The sequence below is a fragment of the Staurois parvus genome, unplaced genomic scaffold, assembly GCF_062004578.1.
Source record: "Staurois parvus isolate SC_StPar_1 unplaced genomic scaffold, SC_StPar_1.0 ptg000562l, whole genome shotgun sequence".
NCBI lineage: Eukaryota > Metazoa > Chordata > Amphibia > Anura > Ranidae > Staurois > Staurois parvus.
This window is the reverse complement of record NW_028318358.1, coordinates 2,406,137-2,425,356: the sequence shown is the minus strand read 5'-3', so window position 1 is coordinate 2,425,356 and position 19,220 is coordinate 2,406,137. Positions and strand designations below refer to the sequence as shown.

Here is a 19,220-nt window from a genome sequence, read left to right as displayed (position 1 = left end):
GCCGGCGAAGAGGGAGTTGCAGTAGTCAAGTCGTGATATGATAAGGAAGTGAATGAGTTGCTTTGTGGTTTCAGGAGTTAGGAACGTGAGTATTTTGGAGATGTTGCGGAGGTGAGTCTGCATGAATTTGTCAGCAATTGGATCTGGGGCTGGAAAGACAGATTGGGGTCCAGAATGACACCTAGTACTTTGGCTTGTACTTCAGATAAATAAAACGTGTATTTATGGAGTTTTAAACTAAGACTACAAAGTGATCAAACTTAAGAGGAAGGAGGGATAGAATTGATTTAGTTGCAAAAGATGATCTGTCCCTCCAAATAAGGTCCAGCTGGGAGGTATGTATTGTCAACACAAATCGCTGTAGTACTGTCAGCAAAGTGTTGAATATTTTTGTGTGCAATAAATGATCTAATCAACTTTAATGGTAAATGTTGCGGTTGCAGGATCACTACTCCAAGCTTGTTAGACAACACTTCTTTATTCTAGTTTTATAAGAAAACCATATCTGACCTTAAAAGGTGAAAGGGAGAGATTTTTTTGAACTTGGTGTCTTATTATAATTTATATGTGGACTATCATGTTGCCATTTCTGCACTAAAATTGTATCAATACCTTAAAAAAAGAATATGGAGAGGCTGAATGGTGTAAAACAGTTGTAAACAAATAGCCAGACCATCACTAAAAATCTAGAAATGCAACAATGTACTGGTAATACAATTGATAGCCACTATTTTAAAAGTCTGCTGCTTCAGAGTAGCTACCAGCAGGCAGAACAAGCAAAAAGCGCAGACATAAAAAAGAATGAAGATGTTATCAACAAAGCAGTGGTAAAACCTATATAAACAGAATAGTTAACCCTTACATGATCATAGGTCAATGATGCCTAGATATCCTGGCCAGATTTAGTACCATCAGTATGCATCTGTTACCTTTACAATACTATATCAGTATCAACATTTTTTAACTTGCTTCCAGTGTATATGAGCATCCTTATATTCAATAGCCAAACTACTGACTCCGAATTAGTGTATGTCAAGTAGGTAGATTATGCCGGTACTCATTCTCTATTTTTATATCAATATTTGATGCCCACTCCCAGTACAATATGACCATGCACATATATAATATATGTCCTTGTTCCAACAACAGTAGATACCCCATGGATCTCCTTTGTGCATATACTGTAAATAGGATTCAGATATCAGTGATTCTTTATATTAATAAACTCTCCCACAATATATTTTTTAATCTTTCTATTGTGGTTGATATTTATCTAGAGTAGGTTACAGTACCTCATCAGTGTGCTTATTGCTTAAATTATATTTATATTTGTTTATTATTACAATTTAGTTACTATTATTTTAAATAATTTTTAAAATTAATTTTTTTTAATAATTTAATTGTATATCTCAAATTACACTATTAAATGTAAGGCACTTCAGATCCCACTTCAGCCTGAAGGTGGCAGTGTTCATCCACAGGCTAAAGTCTTAAAGTGATATTAAAGGTTTGTTTGTTTGTTTGTTTGTTTTTGTTTTTTTTTTGTTTTTTATAACATATTATACTTACCTGTTCTGTGCAATGGTTTTGTACAGAGCAGCCTTGATCCTCTTCTCGGGTCCCTCACCAGTGCTCCTGACCACCCCGTCCTGCGTAATGCACCCATAGCAAGCAGCTTGTCCTTTCACACACAGAGATCATGGTTCAGCCACTGCCCACTCTCTGCTCATTGGCTCACTGGCTGTGATTGACAGTTTCAGGAGCCAATGGCACCCGCTGCTGTCTCAGTCAATGAGAAGGGGGAGTCCCAGGAGAGCTGATGCTCCGTGCAAATAGCTGGATCGAGAGGGGGCTCAGTTAAGTATTAAGGGGGATGCTGCATGTTCTATGCATAAAGGTAAAAAACCTTCAGCCTTTACAACCACTTTAATTTCTCAATTTTCATGGTTTCAAATAGCTATTGGGGACCTGAGCTGTCAGTGCCATCCACAAACTGTGCAAAGTGGCAGTTGCTAGCTCTCAAAGGGAGAAGAGGAGGTTATTAATGTATCTCCAGAACTGTGTATCATGCTGGGGATTGTCATTTAACAAATTGTGAAGAGAAGGCAATAAAGACAGATATTTTCTCTGTAAACAAAATGACTTTATACGGGATATGCAATACCTGTTATTTTACCTTTTTTTCAATAAAGATATATTGAAAATAAAACTTACATGACATAAAATGGGGAATAGTTAAAGGACACCTATAATGACAAAATATGTAGTCTGCCATTACTGAACTCCTCTTATTTATAGGCCAGTTGCCTGTCTGTAATGTTAAGCCTATGGGTTTTAGAGTCAATAACCCAAAATATATATGCAAATTAGGATTACTACCTACATCACTAAATACATGTTGTAGTGGGTCAGTGGTTCTGAAAGTGTTGCAGCCAAACAACTGGCCTTTTCAGAACAAGTTTGGCATTGGCGATTCATGCCTAAATACAACTTTTTTTACTCCATACAGATACCTCTTGTCAGGGAAGATGTGGTGAAAAATATAACAAGAAAAATACATGCCACTGCAATAAAAAGTGTTCTAAATTCAACAACTGCTGTACTGACTATGATGAACTATGCAGTGGAGATACCAGCAGCACTGGCAAGGAGAACAAAGTAGCAAGCAGTTTTGAAAGCAGTCCCCAAAGAGGTATTTTCTGTCACCAGAGACTCAAAGGCTTCTCTACATGTTAGGTAGTGGGTGGCAATATGGTGTCCTAAATTTCCTCCTTTTAGAGCTCTGCATAGCATTGTTAGAGCACTGTGCGTGCCACCATATTGGATTCCTCCAGATACTTTATCATATCAGCCCTGTATACACATGCACTCCTCTCACAACCTCTGTTTACACAGACTGTCAGATGGATGGCTACAGATTAGAAAAAAAAAATATTAATTTAAAAAGTTGCAGTGTCACAGATGGGAAGGGGGAACTCAGGGTTGGCAAGGCAGCCTGAAAGAGGGGCTTTATTTTGAGTCACCGTGGCCATAAACGTTTACATAGAATTACTATAGGAACTGTACTGCTATGCAAATGTATTATGTCATCTGTCCATGGCCTGGCTCCTGGTTTACCTAAAAGTAGAAGTTTGCAAAACTTTTTTTTATTATTTGTATTGATGTGCAGTGCAGTTTCTATTGCAGTTCACATTTAGGAAATTTACCATCGATTCCTGTTCTGGCAATAGGTGTCACCTTAGTCATTAAGGCTCCAACAAGGTCACAGCAATAAAAACATGTTTACGTAAATTGCAGTAGTAGTTTAAACATCTGCCTACATACTGTTCCTGGTCCAGGGGTTGGTCCTGATTGGAACAGGATATGAAAAGAAATCTCATTAAAGTATATCTAAAGCTTTTGGACAGAGTGGAGAGGGATTAGAACACCTGTCAGGTTTTATTGCTGTCTGTGTCCCTGTTAGGGAGAGTCACCCTCTCTATTTGTCCTGTTTACCACTATCACTGAGAGTGAAAGTAAAAGGAACCCCAAAATGTGGGTTGTCCCAGAAAAGTAATAGAGGAGAAATTTCCCAATGCAGACATAGTTCTGGTGACCTGGGGGTCCCCAAGGAATTCCTTTATTTTGCAGAGATTTTATCACTTCCTGGTTTAGCTATAGGACAGGAAGTGATGGTAAATCTCCCCAATGGGACACAGATCGCAAAAAAATAAACTAACAGGGATTATAATTCTCCCATATTTTATCCAAAATGAAAATAAAAAATTTGATTACAGTTCCACTTTAAACTCAGATGACAATATAAGGTTTATTATATGCCCAGGCCTGGACTGACCATAGGGCACATAGGGCATTTGATTGGTGAGCCGGGGCCACCTGGATAGGAGGGGGAGTCGGGCGGCACATACAGTATCTCACAGAAGTGAGTACACCCCTCACATTTTTGTAAATATTTTATTATATCTTTTCATGTGACGACACTGACGAAATTACACTTTGCTACTTATGTAGAGCAACAATTCTTTTTTTCAGATCCTCGGAGAGTTCTTTGCCATGAGGTGCCATATTAAACTTCCAGTGACCAGTATGAGGGAGGGAGAGCGATAACACCAAATTTAACACATCTTCTCCCCGTTCACACCTGAGACCTTGTAACACTAATGAGTTTCATGAAATCGGGGAGGGAAAATGGCTAATTGTCACCAATTTGGACATTTTCACTTAGGAGTGTACTCAATTTTGTTGCCAGCAGTTTAGACATTAATGGTGTGTTGAGTCATTTTGAGGGGACAGCAAATTTACACTGTTATACAAGCTGTACACTCACTACTTTACATTGTATCAAAGAGTCATTTCTTCAGTGTTGTCACATGAAAAGATATAAAATATTTCCAAAAATGTGAAGGGTGTACTCACTTCTGTGAGATACTGTAGATGAACCGGACTGTGCATTTCTCAGTTCCTCTATGTGCCACCCGGCCGCCCCTCCTATCCATCTCCTGCATGCCGTGGGCTCCTGTATGCTCCTCATGTGGCCGGCCCCCTCTCATCTCCTGCAGTGCTTCCACCAGGTTCCCCCCTCCCTGAAGAGCTGTGGAGCAGCATGTGTCAGCATATTCTGTCCCCAGTGCTGACAGTTCCCCACCCACCACAGAAGGGAGTGAAGAGAGAAAGCTGGTTCTACTCCTCCTCCACCCGCCCTCTCCTCCTGTATCTGCCCCCCCCACTCACACACACACACTCCCCACCAGTCTTGTGTCTTCTCTCCACCCCCTTCTTTCTTTCTCCCTTTTCCTTTCTTTCTTTCTTTCTTTCTTTCTTTCTTTCTTTCTCTTTCTTACTTTCTTTCTTTCTTTCTTTCTCTCTCTGCCTTCTGTTTCTCTCTTTTCTTTTTCGTTCTCTCTCTCTCTCTCTCTCTCTCTCTCTCTCTCTCTCTCTCTCTCGCCTTCCCCACACTCCCCACCAGCATTGAGTCTTCTCTCCACCCTCTTCTTTCTTTTTCTTATTCTTTCTTTCTCTCTTTTTCTTTCTTTCCTTCGCTTTCTCCTTCTTTCCCTTTCGCTTTCTTTCTCTCTCTTTCCTTTCTTTCTTTCTTTCTTTCTTTCCTTCTCTCTCTCTCGATCTGCCTCCTGTTTCTCTCTTTTCTTTTTCATTCTCTCTCTCTCCCTCTCTTTCTCGCCTTCCCCACACTCCCCACCAGCATTGCGTCTTCTCTCCACCCTCTTCTTTCTTTCTCTTCTTCTTTCTCTCTTTTTCTTTCTTTCCTTCGCTTTCTCCTTCTTTCCTTTTCGCTTTCTTTCTCTCTCTTTCTTTGTCTCCTGTTTCTTTCTTTCTTTCTTTCTTTCTTTCTTTCTTTCATTCTTTCCTCTCTCTATCGATCTGCCTCCTGTTTCTCTCTTTTCTTTTTCGTTCTCTCTCTCTCTCTCCCTCCCTCTCTCTCTCGCCTTCCCCACACTCCCCAACAGCATTGCGTCTTCTCTCCACCCTCTTCTTTCTTTCTCTCTTTTTCTTTCTTTCCTTCGCTTTCTCCTTCGTTCCTTTTCGCTTTCTTTCTCTCTCTTTCTCTGTCTCCTGTTTCTTTCTTTCTTTCTTTCTCTTCATCTTTCTTTCTCTCTTATTCTCTTTCTTTTCTCTCTCTCTCTCTCTCTCTCTCTCTCGCCTTCTTTCTCTCTCTCTCTCTCTCTCTCTCTCTCTCTCTCTCTCTCTCTCTCCTTTCTTTCTTTCTTTCTTTCTTTCTTCTCTTTCTCTCTTTCTTTCTCTCTTTTTTTCCTCCAAAATGCTCAGGTCTATTTTTTGTCCCAGTCAAGGCCTGCATATGTCTAAGAATTTTATATTCTATTAGAAACTAAAGTAAAAAGGTTTTGTCTAGATTTCTATTGTATCACTTGACTCTATTTTACATGTATGGCCACCCTTGTTTTACATATATTTCAAGGGCTTACAAGAGGACCTTGGGCTCTGAAAGTGTTGCAGTCAGACAACTGGCATTTTCAGAACAAATTTGGCATTGGTGATTCATGCCTAAATACATCTTTTTGTACTCCATACAGATACCTCTTGTCAGGGAAGATGTGGTGAAAAATATAACAAGAAAAATACATGCCACTGCAATAAAAAGTGTGCTAAATTCAACAACTGCTGTACTGACTATGGTAAACTATGCAGTGGAGATACCAGCAGCAATGGCAAGGAGAACATAGCAGGAAGCAGTTTTGAAAGCAGTCCCCAAAGAGGTATTTTCTGTCACCAGAGACTCAAAGGCTTCTCTACATGTTAGGTAGTGGGTGGCAATATGATGTTCTAAATTTCCTTCTTCGAGAACTCTGCATAGCATTGTTAGAGCACTGTGTGTGCCGCCATATTGGATTCCTCCAGATACTTTATCATATCAGCCCTGTATACACATGCACTCCTCTCACAACCTCTGTTTACACAGACTGTCAGATGGATGGCTACAGATTAGAAAAAAAGATTAAATTAAAAAGTTGCAGTGTCACAGATGGGAAGGGGGAAGTCAGGGTTGGCAGGACAGCCTGAAAGAGGGGCTTGATTTTGAGTCACTGTGGCTGTAAACGTTCACATAGAATTACTATAGGAACTGTAATGCTTACTATGCAAATGTATTAGGTCATCTGTCCATGGCCTGGCTTCTGGTTTACCTAAAAGTAGTCATTTATAAAACTTTTTTTATAATTTGTATTGATGTGTTGAGAGTGTTTAGAACCCCAGTCAAGTTTCTATTGCAGTGTGTTTTCACATTTAGGAAATTTACCATCGATTCCTGTTCTGGCAATAGGTGTCACCTTAGTCATTAAGGCTCCAACAAGGTCACAGCAATAAAAACATGTTTACATAAATTGCAGTAGTAGTTAAAACATCTTTCTACATACTGTTCCTGGTCCAGGGGTTGGTCCTGCTTGGAACAGGATATGAAAAGAAATCTCATTAAAGTATATCTAAAGCTTTTGGACAGAGTGGAGAGGGATTAGAACACCTGTCAGGTTTTATTGCTGTCTGTGTCCCTGTTAGGGAGAGTCACCCTCTCTATTTGTCCTGTTTACCACTATCACTGAAAGTGAAAGTAAAAGGAACCCCAAAATGTGGGTTGTCCCAGAAAAGTAATAGAGGAGAAATTTCCCAATGGAGACACATAGTTCTGGTGACCTAGGGGTTCCAAAAGAATTCATTTAATTTTCATAGATTTTATCACTTCCTGTTTTAGCTATGGACAGGAAGTGATGGTAAATCTCCGCAATGGGCCACAGATGGCAAAAAATAAACTAACAGGGATTATAATTCTCCCATATTTTATCCAAAATGAAAATAAAAATTTTGCCTACAGTGCCACTTTAAACTCCGATGACAATATGGCCTTAAGACACACCAGGCATTTGCTTGGTGAGCCAGGGCCGCCTGCATAAGAGGGGGAGCAGGGCAGCACATAGTTGAACTGGCCCGTGCATTTCTCAGTTCCTCTACGTGCCACCTGGCTGCCCCTCCTATCCATCTCCTGCATGCTGTGAGCTCCTGTATGTTCCTCACGCGGCCAGCCCCCCTCTCATCTCCTGCAGCACTGCCGCCAGGTTCCCCCCTTCCTGAAGAGCTGCAGAGCATCTGTCAGCATATTCTGTCCCCAGTGCTGACAGTTCCCCGCCCACCACAGATGGGAGAGGAGAGAGAAAGGTGGTTATACTCCTCCTCCACCCGCCCTCTCCTCCTGTGTCCTGTGTCCCCACACTCCCCACCAGCATTGCGTCTTCTCTCCACCCTCTTCTTTCTTTCTCTTCTTCTTTCTTTCTCTCTTTTTCTTTCTTTCCTTCGATTTCTCCTTCTTTCCCTTTCACTTTCTTTCTCTCTCTTTCTCTGTCTCCTGTTTCATTTCTTTCTTTCTTTCTTTCTTTCTTTCTTTCCTCTCTCTCTCTCTCTCTGTCTCTCTCTCTCTCTCTCTCTCTCTCTCTCTCGCCTTCTTTCTCTCTCTATCTCCTGTTTTTCTTCTTTCTTTCTTTCTTTCTTTCTTTATTTCTCTCTCCCTTTCTTTCTTTCTTTCTTTCTTTCTTTCTTTCTTTCTTTCTTTCTTTCTCTTTCTTTCTCTCTCTCTTTCTTTCTTTCTTTCTTTCTTTCTTTCTTTCTTTCTTTCTTTCTTTCTTTCTTTCTTTCTTTCTCTTTCTTTCTCTCTTTCTCTCTTTCTTTCTTTCTTTCTCTCTTTCTTTCTCTCTTTCTTTCTTTCTTTCTTTCTTTCTTTCTTTCTTTCTCTCTCCCTCTCTTTCTTTCTATCTTTCTTTCTTTCTCTTTCTTTCTTTCTTTCTTTCCTCCAAAATAAATGCCCAGGCCTATTTTTTTGTCCCAGTCCAGGCCTGCATATGTCTAAGAATTTTCTATCCTATTAGAAACTATTGTAAAAAAGTTTTGTCTAGATTTCTATTGCATCACTTGATTCTATTTTACATGTATGGCCACCCTTTTTTTACATATGTTTCAAGGGCTTACAAGAGGACCTCGGACTCTGAAAGTGTTGCAGTCAGACAACTGGCATTTTCAGAACAAATTTGGCATTGGTGATTCATGCCTAAATACAACTTTTTTTTACTCCATACAGATACCTCTTGTCAGGGAAGATGTGGTGAAAAATATAACAAGAAAAATACATGCCACTGCAATAAAAAGTGTGCTAAATACAACAACTGCTGTACTGACTTTGGTAAACTATGCAGTGGAGATACCAGCAGTAATGGCAAGAAGAACAAAGCAGCAAGCAGTTTTGAAAGCAGTCCCCAAAGAGGTATTTTCTGTCACCAGAGACTCAAAGGCTTCTCTACATGTTAGGTGTTGGGTGGTAATATGGTGTCCTAAATTTCCTTCTTCGAGAGCTCTGCATAGCATTGTTAGAGCACTGTGTGTGCCGCCATATTGGATTCCTCCAGATACTTTATCATACCAGCCATGTATACACATGAACTCCTCTCACAACCTCTGTTTACATTACACAGACTGTCAGATGGATGGCTGCAGATTAGAAAAAAAGTCACAGATGGGAAGGGGAAAGTCAGGGTTGGCAAGGCAGCCTGAAAGAGGGGCTTGATTTTGAGTCACCGTGGCCGTAAACGTTCACATAGAATTACTATAGGAACTGTAATGCTTACTATGCAAATGTATCATCTGTCCATGGCCTGGCTCCTGGTTTACCTAAAAGTAGTCATTTATAAAACTTTTGTTTATTAATTGTATTGATGTGTTGAGAGTGTTTAGAACCCCAGTGAAGTTTCTATTGCAGTGCATTTTCACATTTAGGAAATTTACCATCGATTCCTGTTCTGGCAATAGGTGTCACCTTAGTCATTAAGGCTCCAACAAGGTCACATCAATAAAAACATGTTTACATAAATTGCAGTAGTAGTTAAAACATCTGTCTACATACTGTTCCTGGTCCAGGTATTGGTCCTGCTTGGAACAGGATATGAAAAGAAATTTCCCAATGGAGACACATAGTTCTGGTGACCTAGGGGTCCCCAAAGAATTCATTTAATTTGCATAGATTTTATCACTTCCTGTTTTAGCTATGGACAGGAAGTGATGGTAAATCTCCCCAATGGGACACGGATCGCAAAAAATAAACTAACAGGGATTATAATTCTACCATATTTTATCCAAAATGAAAATAAAAATTTTGCCTACAGCTCCACTTTAAACTCAGATGACAATATAAGCTTTATTATATGTCCAGGCCTGGACTGGCCATAGGGCACACCAGGCATTTGCTTGGTGATCCAGGGCCATCTGGATAGGAGGGGCAGCCGGGTGGCACATAGATGAACCAGACAGTGCATTTCTTGGTTCCTCTATGTGCCACCCGGCCACCCCTCATCTTTTGCATGCCATGGGCTCCAGTATGCTCCTCACATGGCTGGCCCCCCTTTTTATAGTTCTCTCTTTCTTTCTCTCTCTGTCTCCTGTTTCTTTCTTTATCTTTTGTTCTTTCTTTCTTTCTTTCTCTTTCTTTCTTTCTTTCTTTCCTGCAAAATGCACAGGCCTATTTTATTGTCCCAGTCCGGGCCTGCATATGTCTAAGAATTTTATATTCTATTAGAAACTAAAGTAAAAAGGTTTTGGCTAGATTTCTATTGCATCACTTGAGTCTATTTGACATGCATGGCAACCCTTATTTTACATATATTTCAAAGGCTTACAAGAGGACTTTGGGACTGCTAGTGTCAAACCAGCCATTTTGAACTTCTGCCCTGTTTTTCTAGATGCTGACATCAGTAGTGAAGAGATAAAGGCAATATCAGAAAAGTTGTATCAATCAGACAGTAACAAAGCAGAGGATTCAGATATCATATTGAACAAACAGGAAATGGTAGAGAAAGATACGACTAGAGAAGACCTCTGTGATGAACCGTAAGTTACTCAAAATAAATGATCATTACTTTCTAAATGAGATTTTTATAGACAATTAACCTTACGGCACTTTCTTTAGCATACCTCTTATATTTCTGAGACCGGATTGAGACACCTTTTAGCACCCCTGCCGTGCCTCCAGTTATGCAGATCATGAAGAATTAACAATGAAAACGTATTTGTTAAACCTACAAGTGTTTTTCTTACCGTTACTTTTCATTTACACTGAATTTTCAAAATAATAAATGGAATAAAATGGAGGTGACCCCCTGCTGCTGTTTTCAATAAACAAGAAAAGTTGCTGCAGTCCGAAGTGTGGTGGTTTATTTTCTTCTCCGGCTGCTTCACTGAAGTGCAACAAGCTGGATTGGCAGGGCCAGTGCTAGATTATTTTACGCCCTAGGCAAGACCAGCTGCATGCACTTCCCCCCCCCCCAAAAAAAAAACATAAGACTTCACTTATAGTTCTACTTCACCTCTCCTAGCACACATCCTCATCAGCCTTAAATTTTCCACCCTAACCCCCCTTCTAGCACAATTTCCCCCCAATCCCCTATCCTAGCACAAATTCCCCCCCAATTCCCACAAATTCCCCCCCTTCCTAGCACCCCCCAAGTCTCCCCTTTTAGCACAAATCCCCTCCAATCCCCCCTCCTAACACAAATCATCTTCCCCAATCCCCCACCCAGCACAAATCCCCCAAATCCCCTCTCCTAGCACAAATTGCCCCAATCCTCACTTCGAGTACCAATCCTCTTCCTTCAATCCCCCCTCCTCTAGCTAACACCTCCCCCCCAAATAAAACCTACTCCTAGTACATATCCCCCAATTCCTTCTCCTAGCACAAATTTCCCCCCATCATCCCTATTACCCTTCCCAGCACAAATAACTCCCATCTCCTCTCCTGCAAAAACCTCAACAAAAACAAATGATTGTTACCCCTTCCTCCCCATCCTTTCATTGTGTACAGTTCCCCTAGCCTGTAAGCTTTCCCTCCCGAACTTACAGGTGGGAAACCAGGTAGAGGTGTGGATTGTACTAGACAACCCCAGCACCCCCCTAGATCCAGCCATGGTGTAGAGTAGAGAAACCAGAGGCCATGGCTGCACCCCTAAGCAGCAGTATGCCCTAGGTGCCTGCTCAGTTTGCCTAGTGGTATGATCGGCCCTGCACCCGGGTACTTTGCAGTGAAACCTGTGGTGAACCACTCAACTTCATTGGTATACCTGTCTTTTTTGCAATAATATAGTGGATGGATGAAAGGTTATGTGTAGCAGACTTTTTAAAATTAAATAGTACATTTATTTGGTAGTGGTCTATAAATCGGAACAAAGAAAGGGGCAACTGAGGGGGAAAGAGGAACAGACTGATTTAGTTCCGGAACAGGGACAGTCCGTTCAAACAAGGAACAGTTAGTAATAAGAACATACACTGAGCACTCAATGATTAACACAGAAAGTGAAGGATTTGTGCTAAAAAAAACTATTGTTTAAGCCCCTAGATGTTTTTTTAATGCTACTTTTTTCTTATAGTAGTGTTTGAATAGAACAAATGCTTTTATTTTTAACGGTTGGAAGAAAGTTTATTGTGATATAACACTTTTGTTAAATACAGAGCGCAGGGGTCAGCAGTAAGTAATGCAGAGGTCATAGATCAGCAGTATGTAATACATAGTTCAGGGGCAGGAGTAAGTAACACAGAGTTCAGAGGTCAGTAGTAATGCAGAGTTTAGAGGTCAGTAGTAGGTATCACAGAGTGCAGGGGTCAGTAGTAAGTAATGCAGAGTGCAGTCAGTAAACCATTGAATTTTTATACCACAATCGCCACATGCAAGTCTTAAGGCTTATGCACACTGCTGCTCATAAACTGACATTTTTGGGACTTTTGGCATTTTTTGCCTAAGCCCCTGAACGCACCTAAATGAAATCCTATAGGGGAGATTTACTAAAACTGGAGCACTCAGAATCTGGAGCAGCTGTACATGGTAGATAATCAGCTTCTAACTTCAGCTTGTTCAGTTAAGCTTTGACAATAAAAACTTGAAGCTGATTGGTTTCTATGCAGAGCTGCACCAGATTTTGCACCATGCAGTTTTAGTAAACAACCCCCAGTGTGTTCATGCACACAGGCTTTTACCAGGGATTAATAGCAGAAGTGTTAGAGGCAGTAAAATGCTCCTCTCCTGAATGCAGAAGAATCGTGTTCAGGAGAGGAGAGTTTTGGCAGAAAAACACTTGATGTGGCAAAAATGCATGTAACTAAAAGGTCATTTAAAAAGGTATTTTCTTCCTGATGTAGTGTATCCATAGCTGAGAACCATTTTTGTGACAGTTTGGGTGCTTACAAGATGGGCACTAATCATCATTGCATACATTTTCCAGCATGTTGGATATCATTGAGATAACAGATCTATGGTCTCTGGCTGAAAACTTTCTGTGCTCTCTTTCTGCAGGTTGTACAAGTATGTGAATGAAGCCTTGTTTGAAAAACCAACCTATGCCGCATTCATAAAACTGATGGACAATTATGACAGGAAGACGGGGATAGATGAAACCTTCAGCCCAGAGGAGGTTAAAGAGCAGCAACATTTCTTGCAGGAAGTGATGAAGACAAAACCTATGAACGAACTTTATAACTTTTGCAATCAGAAAGGTAAGATGCATCACACAGCTGAGGTGCTATACTAAGAGAAAATGCAAATTTCCTGGCTGTCATCAAAATCTAATGACTCTACTTCTTTCCCTTATCACTGACCTGGAAAAGCATGGTGATCAGGAGTTCTGACTTTATTTATTACATTATTACCTTGTTCCAGGTCAGTGGCTCTAAATGTATTGTCAGAGGTAAAGCAGAAGATAGATCATACTGAAAGGCAACCAGGATTTTCAGAACGTGGACAGCAATGGTAGCCTTTATTTTTTTTTTCTTCTCAGCAAAGGTTTTCCTTTAATTATATTTACGGCCATAACTAGTTTTGGTTAGTGTAGGGAAATATTAATATCCTTGATTAAGACACAACAGAGGAATTTAATTAAATATAGAAAGTGAATTTTCATATTCCAGGTGGTGTCCCCACTGAAAGATTTCCCCTCATCTCCTCTTCCAGTGACAACTGAAAAATGTTTGATTTCCTGTCACTTTCTGTCCTGGTGATCACAATTGATAGGACTAATAAAGAGGGTGAATATCTCATCAAAAATGCACTTGCGTTACGTTTTTGGTGTGTTTTTTGAGTCACATGTCCTGTAAAAGAAACAATCCGCAAACGTGGTAAGAATGCATCAAAAACGCATGTGTTTTTGTCATGTTTTTGCTACAGTGTGAAAGTGGCCTAATACATCACATGTCAATGTTTGCCACTCTGTGCAGTGTGTTGCAGTGCAATCCATTTTGAATGCAACCCCAACACAGGAATACAATTGTGGCTGGAATTGGAATACATTAAAATTGGGCTGTAGGTCTGTTTGTGCAGGCTCTCCAAGTTTTCCAAGCAAGGGGCCAGTTTACTGACCTTCAGGCTTTAGGAGGGCTGGACAGTGGCCAGTGGGAGAAGAAAATGCCCCGGCATCATTGGTTTTATTGGGAAGAATAGTGTCCCACTGTTAATATCAATGAGATGAATAGTGCCCAATTGATGGTATCAGTAAGAGGAATGGTGCCCCATCATTGGTGTCAGTTGGTGGAATAGTGCTCCAAAGGCCAGATAAAGGCAAGCAAAGGGCCATATCCGGCCCCTGGGCCACAATTTGGAGATCACTGGTTTAGTGGATGGCACACACCCATGAACTGCAATGGTAGTGGTATAGACGTACCGTAAACAGTGCATTGCACTGTAACCTTTTCTTTTTGTTATTAGAAGTTTATTCAAATGTAACACAGTAGCAGTTCATTCAGTTCTATTGACCATAGTGGTGGATTGTGTTGCGCCATGCTGCACATGAAAAAAGTAGTGTATGTTTTACTTTTTTTCCAGCACATACCATTGTAACGTGGTGGTGTGAACTGCCATGATAGAGATTAGTCCAGCACAGCCCAATGCCTTTGCTGTGAACATGCCCTACAGCTGGCTTACCATAAATATATTTATTTGCTATTTTATTACAATTACTTGCTATTTCCCTATTCCAGTCTCTAGAATTGTTACATTGTACACATTGTTACAAATGCTGTTAAATAGATAAAGGCAAGGGTTGTTAAAAAGTATTTGTCATGCGCCTCAGCTCCATTTAGTGGCTGTATGTCCCTACTGCCCATAATATAAGAACATTTGTTCAGAAGAGAACATGGCCAAAATAACATTCGATTTTGAGAATAAATGTACATGCAGATTCACCAGAACAACGGCTATGCACTTTTTTATTAATGCCAAGCTCATCCACCTTACCAACTGTTCCATATCTGCCATCCCTCTCTGCCAATCCCTCCACTGGCTTCTGATTGCCCAACACATAAAATTCAAAACATTAACAATAACATATAAAACAATTTATAACTCTGCCCCAAATTACATCACCAATCATGTCTCCAAATATCACCCAAACCGTAGTCTCCACTCCTCGCACGACCTCCTGCTCTCTAGCTCCCTTGTCTCCTCCTCCCATGCTCGTCTACAGGACTTCTCCAGAGCCTCCCCCATCCTCTGGAACTCACTACCCCAATCTATCAGACTATCGCCTACTCTGCCCACTTTTAGGCGATCTCTGAAAACCTATCTCTTCAGGGAAGCCTATCCCGCCTTCAGCTAATAACCAAATCTTCTATTCCTCCTACCAGTCCATCCCCCACAGTTATTACCTTTTGTACTACCAGCCCCTCCCTCTTAGATTGTAAGCTCCAAGGAGCAGAGCCCTCCTATCCCTCTTGTATTGAACTGTATTGTTGCTGTATTTTCTCCCTTATATTGTAAAGCACTGAGCAAACTATTGGCGCTATATAAATCCTGAATAATAATAATATTAATAATAATAATACAGAGCAATGCATATACAGAGATTAGCCATTGATATTAAATGGTGCTTGCTTGACAATGACAACACACAAAATAAAGAACCTGTGTTGTCTTTGTCTACATTGCAATACATTCATGTTGCTGCACCTGTGGCAGCTTAGATTGAACTGTATTATATAAAATGACAGTATCTGCATAAAGCAGTCAAATGACTGAGAACATTGACTATCATCCACACAGGCCTATACATGTCAGAAGAGGAGTTTGCTGATGACCTGCAGAAGATGTGGTTTGGACTTTATTCCAGGTCCTCTGGAGAAACAGACTCAAGTGGATTTGAGCACGTGTTTGTGGGTGCGTATTGACATTTGTTACAGTTGTCTGACATCCATCTTCCAACAAAGACTCCACCATAGAATATCATGCAATCAAATAGGAAAAGCTTTATCATTTTTGCAATATGAGTCTAATCACACCTTTTCTATGCTGTTCAGTTTTGGTTGATTAAAGCCACATGTATTAAAGCAAATCCAAACCCAAGTGCCAAAAATGTAACATATTGCAGCTTGCCAGTCCTTAGATGTGGTGGCTTTTTTTTTTTAATTCAGGCTTTTTTCCCTTTATTTTTACCTGGTGATCTGACAGAGACACACTTTGACTATGATTACACTTGCGATCGGAGGGTGTGGTAAAAACATCCAATGGAGCCATGTATTTTACCCCCTCCCCAACTACCTCCTTAATAAGGAACTCCGCTGCATCTGAGCACCACAAACCAAAAATGCTATTTAATTCATTTTAACCTCTTCACACTGAGCGCTCGCAAATATGTGGCCTCTCAGTGGCTGGGCCTTGATTCCAAGTGGCTGCATATTTGCGTACCACTTGTAAACAAACACGTGCTGAGAGCATGCGCCCTGCGCGCTCCCAGCACATGTCTGCATCCTTGAGATCGAGACCTTTCCGATCATGTGACTACCGTAACAGCCAATCACAGCGGTCACATGACCCTAAACCCCGCCTCCCGGCATCAGAAACCTCTTAAAGCGCTGGGAGGCCCTGGCGCGAAGGGGTTAATATTCATCCGTTCATTTCTTCATACTTTATTTTAGAAGATAGAGTCAGAAAAAATTGGATCAGAAGTTTTTAGCTTTGGCATCATAGCACAGTACTGGTACTTTTTGGTGTTAGTGTTTAACCACTTCCCGCTCGGCCCATGTACATAAACGGCCGGACAGGAGCAGTGCAGGAGCGGGTTGCCATTCATAAACGGCGCCCACATTTACAGCCTGTGCACGCTCCCTGGGAGCGCGCGGCACCACGATCCAGTGCCTGCTGTGTCTGGAGGACACAGCGGAACACCGATCGCTGTACAGGACCTCTGTGTGAGGTCCCGATCATGTGATCACTGATTGGCCAATCAGTAATCACATGAATAGTAGTAAGCAAGATGTCACTTCTGACATCATTGCTTACTCCTAATGAAATCTGTGAATGTTCACAGAGGTCACATGGTACAAGGCTATTCACAACAGCCTTGTACCATGTGACAAGCTGTGACCAATCACAGCTCTCAAAGTATTTCTCAATGGCTGCAAGAATGCAGCCAGAGAGAAGGAGAAATTATTTCTTTTACAGCCTTTATGGGTGTAAAAGCAATCAGTGTAAAAAAAAAAAAATCTTCATCACCCCCCACATGTAGTACAGTGTCACTATGGTGACACTGTACTGCTACAGTGACAGTATGTTGTTTGTAGATTTTGGTTATTTTTTTTTTACTAAAAATATAACTGAATAAATTTATGAAGAAAGATTATTTATTTGCAAAATTTTATAAGAAAAAAATCCTTTTTTCATAATTTTTAGACATTCTCATTTATATAGCAAAAAAAAATAAAAATCCCAGTGGTGAATAAATACCACCAAAATAAAGTTTTATCTGTCTCCAAAAAATGCTAAAAAATTCATATGGGTACATTGTTGCATGACCACACAATTGTCATTCAAAGTGTGATAGCACTGAAAGCTGAAAATTGGACTGGACAGGAAGGAGGTAAAAGTGTCCGGAGATGAAGTGGTTAAAGTGAGAGAATTATAATGTCATGAGCTAATTATGGAGACTGCCATTTGCTAGCCTCCTAGTTTTCTAGGTATATGACATCCCTTATTCCTATCAAAACAGATCCCCTGGTGTAAGTTCTGAATGTTGCCACTAGATGTCTCACTATACTACATTTAGGTGTCCTTTTATCATGCAGCAGTAAATGACAGCTGCTCAGTTCTCTGCCATTCTCGGAGAAGACAGTTCTCCTCTGAATGCCTTTTTATGAACTGGTGTAGATCAGTTCTCCGAATGATGGGAGAAGCAATCTACAAACGCTGGAAAACGGCTGCTGTTACTATTATCTCGTGCAATTACAGTAAGAGATCAGTCAAACACCGTTTACTAAGCAATGGTAAAATATCTCTGTTTCATTTGCGGTTCCTTAGGATCGCCACTGATCTCTGTTTTATAAAAGGACACCTTAAATAGAAGCAGAACATTGCTAGCAAGTCTGTGAAAAAAGGGAACATCTCTCAAAACACTAACCTAGAGCAAATTCAGTACCAATGTCTTCCACAGTTCAAGTGCGTGGAGATTGTGTGCAAAAAAACTGCCCCTAATGTGGACAGGTGAGCTGCTACTCCTAGGTCCCTTGAGCTAGAAAGATGGTATAGTGGAACCCAGAATCATTCTCCAAAAAGCAAGTTTAAATAAAAAATGAATAAATAAACCTAAAGCAGAACAAAAGGCCACATTTTTTCCATTTTGGAAAGAATAAGGAAGGGTTCTAACCCCTCTTTACTCTAAAATCTATGGAAAAAAATGCTTTATACTTTAAAGTGTTACTAAACCCACAACAGTAAAACCAGTCTGTATATGCAGTAAAGCATGCTTGTTATATTCACTGGAACCTAAGGGGTTAATCCTCTGCATTGTGTAAAAAGGCAGTTTGATCTTGACTTCTCTGCTCCTCCTCTTGTCTTGGTTCAAATGTCCACGTCTTATCTCCTGATAAGACAGACTGAACCGTAGCCATTCTACACATGCTCAGTTTAGTGTGTATTGCTAGAGAGGTTTTTTTTTTCCTTGGGAAGTGCATGTGATCAGCACAGGGCCAATCAGTACTGTTCAGACAGAGAGTCAGGGGTTTTGCATCCTCCTAGAGCAGAATCAAAACTTCTCCTACAAGCTTTAACCAGTGCTCGACTGGACACTGATAGAAGTCACAAGACTGCTATATACTGCTGACGAGAAAAGGCATTTAGCAGTTTATATTTACCAAAATAATTCCATTTCCATGTTGTGTGTACTGTGGGAGACCAGAAAAAGTGAATGCAGGATCATGGATTTAGTAACACTTTAATGCCAAGTATCCCTTGTGCTGTCTTAATGGAAATCCGATAACTTCTGCCCCCTGATAATATCAGCGATAGACCTGTGACAGGCACACAACAAGAGTACTGACTATTTACATCCTCTGCACCCCCGCCTCCGTTCATAGAAAGGTTTGCCTCCTCTATTCATAGAGCTCCTTTCTTTCATAGAAGCTATATTGCAGCTTCTGTGAATGGAGGACAGGGCAGAAAGATAAGGCATAGTCAGCACTCTTGATGAGTGCCTCTCACATATCTCTCAGCTCTATTAGCACAGGAAGAATTCTGCTACAGGTTAAGGGAGGGGGAAGAGGACTTTGGATTTCCACTATGACAGCCAGTACAAAGGACACTTTGCATTAAATGTAAGTAACATCCTTTTAGCTGATTTTTTTTTTCAATGTTTTTACCTCAACTTAGGCTTTAATAAGAACTTATACTGACCTAAAAAGTACAATAT

General features: G+C 40.6%; 1 protein-coding gene across 1 annotated transcript in view; it reads left to right on the top strand.

The window, feature by feature from the left end:
- Positions 1-19,220, top strand: part of LOC149450763 (uridylate-specific endoribonuclease A-like) — a 42,314-nt gene that overhangs the window by 15,337 nt on the left and 7,757 nt on the right. The window contains exons 4-9 of the mRNA XM_089691391.1: positions 2,510-2,692; positions 6,051-6,233; positions 8,597-8,779; positions 10,248-10,395; positions 12,848-13,047; positions 15,584-15,697. Coding sequence (XP_089547517.1) covers positions 2,510-2,692; positions 6,051-6,233; positions 8,597-8,779; positions 10,248-10,395; positions 12,848-13,047; positions 15,584-15,697 — 1,011 coding nt within the window. The remainder of the gene's footprint in view (positions 1-2,509; positions 2,693-6,050; positions 6,234-8,596; positions 8,780-10,247; positions 10,396-12,847; positions 13,048-15,583; positions 15,698-19,220) is intronic.